Source organism: Thermobia domestica, chromosome 12 (genome assembly GCF_964235325.1).
Source record: "Thermobia domestica chromosome 12, izTheDome1.hap1.1, whole genome shotgun sequence".
Classification (NCBI taxonomy): Eukaryota; Metazoa; Arthropoda; class Insecta; order Zygentoma; family Lepismatidae; genus Thermobia; species Thermobia domestica.
In genome coordinates, this window is record NC_137465.1 from 63,252,310 (window position 1) to 63,257,916 (window position 5,607).

At 33.9% G+C, this 5,607-nt stretch overlaps 1 protein-coding gene across 1 annotated transcript; it reads left to right on the forward strand.

The window, feature by feature from the left end:
• Positions 1-98: 98 nt before the first annotated feature.
• LOC145665719 (uncharacterized) lies at positions 99-4,788 on the forward strand. The gene is made up of 3 exons (XM_081732866.1): positions 99-448; positions 2,291-2,432; positions 4,126-4,788. The coding sequence occupies exons 1-3, from the start codon at positions 291-293 to the stop codon at positions 4,246-4,248; spliced, it is 423 nt and encodes a 140-aa protein (XP_081588992.1). The 5' UTR covers positions 99-290; the 3' UTR covers positions 4,249-4,788.
• Positions 4,789-5,607: the final 819 nt, after the last annotated feature.

Genomic DNA, 5,607 nt, shown 5'->3' on the forward strand with positions numbered 1-5,607 from the left:
TATGTATTTTTACACATAAAAAGTGGCAATCTGTTTGCCAAGCCTCTATGTAAATAAATTTTCATCTCTTAGGCCTATATTTAAAAACACTCCTTAAGGCTACCTTAACTCAAGGATTCCTTGAGAAGCCTCCCTTGACTGAAATCGGTATTTATAATCCTTCCTTGATGTCAAGGAACCCTTGAGTTCAAGGAAGCCTTAATGAAAATCTCTCCTTGACTCAAGGTAGCTATCGACTAACCTTAAGCCTTCCTTGAGTTCTTTAACAGTATAGAGATTCGTTTTCTGGCATGGAAGTAAATGATTTTGTTGAATGTGTCATGTATGCGGAAGAACAAATATTAAAAAAATATTACTTTGCGATGACTAATGATGCGTCAAGACATACGAGGCACATGGAAAATCCACTTGAGCTGTATGACGATAATCAATTCCTTGGGAGATACAGGTAAGTCAACTATGCATCTTGATTTTAACTTTTAAGCTAATTTTAATAACAGTAACATAGTGGCAAAAATAACAAATATTCATTCTACACACAAAGTATGAGTAGTTCCACTCATTTTCCTTTACTTTTCTGGCAGTTTTTACAGTTGTATTCTCTATGGATCGTAGATCCTATTCTCGTTGGGAACTTTTCTCTTCGGACCTTTCGTTTTAACTATTTCGTCACATTTTTTGAACCAAGAGACATTCACTTCATGGCGTTGTATTCCATGTTTAAATTGCTCTAATCATAATTTTCATTTAGCCATGTATAAAAAAATTCCAAATATAATTTATAGTTTCAAGTTTACAGCAAACTTCTTAACACAATACCTACATATTATTTTAAAAATTAACTGCAATAACAAAATAGGTTAGGATGGTTTAGGTTGGGATGATTTAATTTATTAATTTTCACAGTAGATGCTTGTAATACATCTAGTGCAAGATACAATAACATAAGAACCATACGCATGGGTGCTGCTCAAGGTTAAGACAGAAAATCATGCAAATCAGGAACCAAGGAACATGAAGAGAAAGGGAAGTAGGACCTTATATATTGCCTATTACCAAAATTCATTACTTGTGTAAACAAATCTTATACTTGATACTGGTTTGTGTTTGTGTAAAATTAAATTGACAGAAGTAAATTATTTACGTGCTCAACTTGTATCTCACCCTATCGGCACGTTCGTATCATTAGATTAAGAATGTAGTGTTTTGTTGTCTTTAGCCAAAAAGTATAATGCAATTGTGTTACAGAAGGGAAGCAGACACTAATTACATAAAATGTTTACGATTTGCTACCGAAGTAGACACAAGATTAGGTTAGGTAGGCATTAATTGTACACAATGTAAAATTTTCACAATTTGGTATTATTCCAGATTAAGTATGCATGTTTGAATTCATTAATTATGACTTCTTTTGGACAGAAAATGGATCTTGTAAATTGTTTCTTATGGAGGGAATTGCATTCATATGTGTAGATTAACTTTAGGGGGACTTAAACATTATATGACATACCTTGTGCAGACATGCCGTAATTGTGCTAGATAGCCTTTAAAAAGCACGAATGCTATCTAAACGAGTCAGGGCAGGGCGTAACTAATGGCCCCGCTCTGTTGCACGGGGCTACGTCCGAAGGGAGCAGGCGCGTCAGTGACGGTTGGTAGTTTTTGAAGCTTTGGTTTGCTCCATACTCTTGTACGTCACATATACGCTGCTCGTCTTGAGTGTCATTTACCATTATAATATTCCTCGGTTTTCATGAAATTTTCAGCAGAGATACAGGGACCTTCACAGAATACACCTGTGTAGGGGTAATGTTACGGAAATTATGAGGGGCGGACATAAAGGCCTATTCGGTTGTCCATATTTCCGCGGCTGGTTATTTCTGTAATATCTCTCCTGCCTATGTGTATTGTACAAAGCTTCATGTACTCAAAAACCGGTCTCGCTTCCATTGTTCATATATTCGCCCTGGTCATTTCTGTAGCATGACTTCTACGCAGAAGTAGAATTTCAGTTTGAAGTATGAAATAGAACTACAGTAACCTAACCTAACTACTAACACCACACTTACTTTCCTGTTGCAAACTGGTCATGGCCTGTCTTCCACCTTTAAAGTCCGCTAACACGCTCATTTGATTTTCAGGTATTAACTGGAAATGTTTAGGTTAGGTTTTATTTCTGTTGATCATTGGTTTATTATCACAAAGTGTGTCGATTTTGGTTTTAGTTTCAAAGTGTATTCATTTCCCGTTTCAGGTTTTCGTTTTAAACTGTATTCTTTTCTCGTTCCAGGTTTTCGAAAGTAATATTTCTGAGAAAAATTTTTCCATTACTGGGTGACGATTTAGAAAATATTATTTTGCGGGAACGTTCACTACCAGCAATTCTGAAAGTACTCACGGTTTTAAGATTCTATGTAAATGGGAACTATCAGGTAGGTGGTATTTTCTCTGAAGCACATATGAATTTAAAAAATGTAGTTTGCCATTTCCACTGTTTTCTTCAAAAACTAGTTTAATAGTTTATTGCTCAATATTACCAGTAGTAAAATCAGTTTGTCTTTTATTATTTTCAGACCATACTATTATATACTGGGTTACATTTCCTATAATAGAAAATATAAAACTTTGTAATCCCCAATAAAATGTTACATCACCAAACACACGATGCAATTTCAATTATTTAATGATGTTGAACATTTCACAGCAAAATTTTATTTGTCACATAAACAGTAGGTACCAGCGATTATGTGGTTATATTTTAATGGCGAATTATACAAAAAAAAAAAAAAAAAAAGGTTTATGTTGCTATCTTTGTCTTATCTTTCCTAATAATCCACATTTTAATCTTTGGACTATGTTTAGCAGAAGGGGTCCAGCTCTTTTCTCTAAAAAATGTTTTCCCGTTTCCTCCCACTTTCTTCATTCCACCACTTCACTCATTTCTCATCATCACCGTCTCCTTTAGCCTAACTGGCATAAGCGTGGGACGTAAAACTCAAAGATTTCATTTCATTTTCATTTTTCTAAAAATGTTACAATTTAGGTAATTTCTGTTCACATTCGGTTAGTTTAGGGTAGGGTTGGTTAGTTTAAGTTCGGTTAGGCTAGTTTAGGTTATGTTAGGTTAGTTTAGTTTATGCTATATTAGTGTAGGAGTCTCGCATAATTTTCTAAAAACATGATAGATTTCGCTTATTTCCACTAATATTACATTAGTTTAGGTTAGTTCAGGTTAGCTTACGTTAGTTTATGTTAGGTTAGGTTAGATTTGGTTACGTTATGTTACGTCTAAGTACTTGCATCACTCATTTCCCCTGTAAATTTTGTGTTTTTTACTTGCTTCTGGACCCCTTGTACTAAACATATCCCTAATCTTTTCCATAATTGCTCTTTTATTTTCTTGAAAGTTTTGCAGCTGGAAATCACGATTCAGTGCTAGATATCAAAGTTTATCTCTGATGAATCAACCGCATAATTCGTAATACTCTTTGTTAATATGAACATTACTTTCGTAATTAATTTATATCATACTTTTAGAAAATAGCTCAGAATAAAAATAACAACAGAATAAATCAATTAATTCATGGTTCCATGATTTTCAACAAGATAAAGAACTACACAAGTTGTTAAAGAAAAGAATATACACGTAGGTATTTCTTCCTACTCTCCCATTGCATCTTCATAATTGATAATTGATAAAATTATGTAGGTGAGTCTTAGCTACAGCATTTGATGCAAAATAACATAATCTAAGAAACTTAGTTATAATTTTCATTTTCTGATTAATTTAATTTATTTTACAGATAATAAACAAAGCAAACTGTAAATTAGAGTTGTTAAACTTAACAGCAGTAAGGCTGCTCCAAAAGGGATTTTATTAAAAAAAATAGCTAAACTTTTACCATTTTTCATCTACTCATTCCTACAATCAAAAGTAAACACAAATGTGACTTGTCATAATTGTAGGTACCGTAGCGTTGTTTCATACGGGAAAGGTGCATCTGAATAATTATCAGTTTAAACATCTGAATAAATTTTAAAGTTACTAAATTAGCAAAGAAAAAAAAATCCAAAAAGAATATTCCTGATTTTTTTATGTAACGTATTTCTGTGCTTGTTTTACAGATACACATTGAAGATAACCATTTCATGAGCCACTCAAAAATTTGTCAACTTGTGAGGAAATTATCATCAGTCTTTGTTCGTCGCCTGATATACCTGATTAATCCCCCATTCCTGATTGTTTGAGGACAGTTCAAGTTCAATTTCATCAAATGGTTAGTTTTCCTAGAGTTGTAGGATATATTGACTGTAGCTATATTCCTAAAAGAAATCCTCACAGGAAAAGCAGTGAAACATTTAGAATCAAGAAATGCACCTTTAGCACCTGTACAAGTGAAGAAATATTGGAAATGGTTAGCTGTTCTTGCACAGAGACCAAAACGTTTGGAACAGAGGAGCGTCCACGTGTGTGTGTCATACAAAGGCTTTTATGTTGATGCTTGTGCGTGCGTATTGTGTGAAAACCAGGAACGTCCTCTGTCACCGGATCCACCTCGTGACAATGATTCTTCTCATGACTGATAATTCTGTATTGCTAATTTGATTGTAGTCCTTATTCCATCTTTATCACTGTGTATTCATACTATGATAACTATTTTGAAAGTAAGCATAGCGCAAATATCTGTGATATTGCAGTTCCAAATATTCTAACAAACAATGTGAAGTTTAATATCGGTTGTTGATTAGTATATTCTTAAGAAATTTACCACAATAAATAAACTTCTCTCAGTATATTTGTAACTTTGTTGTTCGAAATTTTATTTTTTATAACTTCATGCAGAGCAAACATTGTCGTACAAACGATTGCTACTCACAATGTCCAGGCTTGGTTACTCGGCGCCCATATCTTTTTTTTTTTTTTTATGATTGTCAGACGTTTTCATAGGACGGTAATATTTATGTTCAATACCTTCCCAATATTGTTTTCACTGCAATCAATTGTAAAATCTATTCTTAAAAAAAATGCAAAGTATGCTTCATTCTAACCAAACATCATAAGCTTTAACATCTTGTTCTACTGTATGCGGCAAAACAAACAGTACTGAAATCACATCGTTGACATTTATTTAGTTTTTGTACAACATAATGAAACATAAGAAAGGTTGGCAAATGGATGTCAACTAAATGTTATTCAACACATATTGTAAATTTACAAGGAAGCATTCTTGTAGATCATGTGTTCAAAATGTTCTTCATAGCGGTCCTGTAGATCGATGAACATGTTAGTGAACACGGTTTGGTGGAATGGCAAAGCAAATAACCGACTCTTTTCTCTTAACTCCTGTATAGTGGTAGGAAGTTATCTGTTCGAAAAAAATTGCTTCCTTCAGCATACCCGTCTGTAGGCATTTGGTGTCATGAAAACAGGGGAGTGGGAAGGATATGGAAAATCCGTTCCACAGGAATTCAAGCGATGTCCAAACTCTTGTGAGCAGAAGGGTAAGTGACTCACTTGCAGTGTGGACAATAGCTTCATCTTGCTGCATCCATTGTTGTTATAACGACAGATTTTTCGTGCGGTAAAAGCCGCACAAATCATGCAAG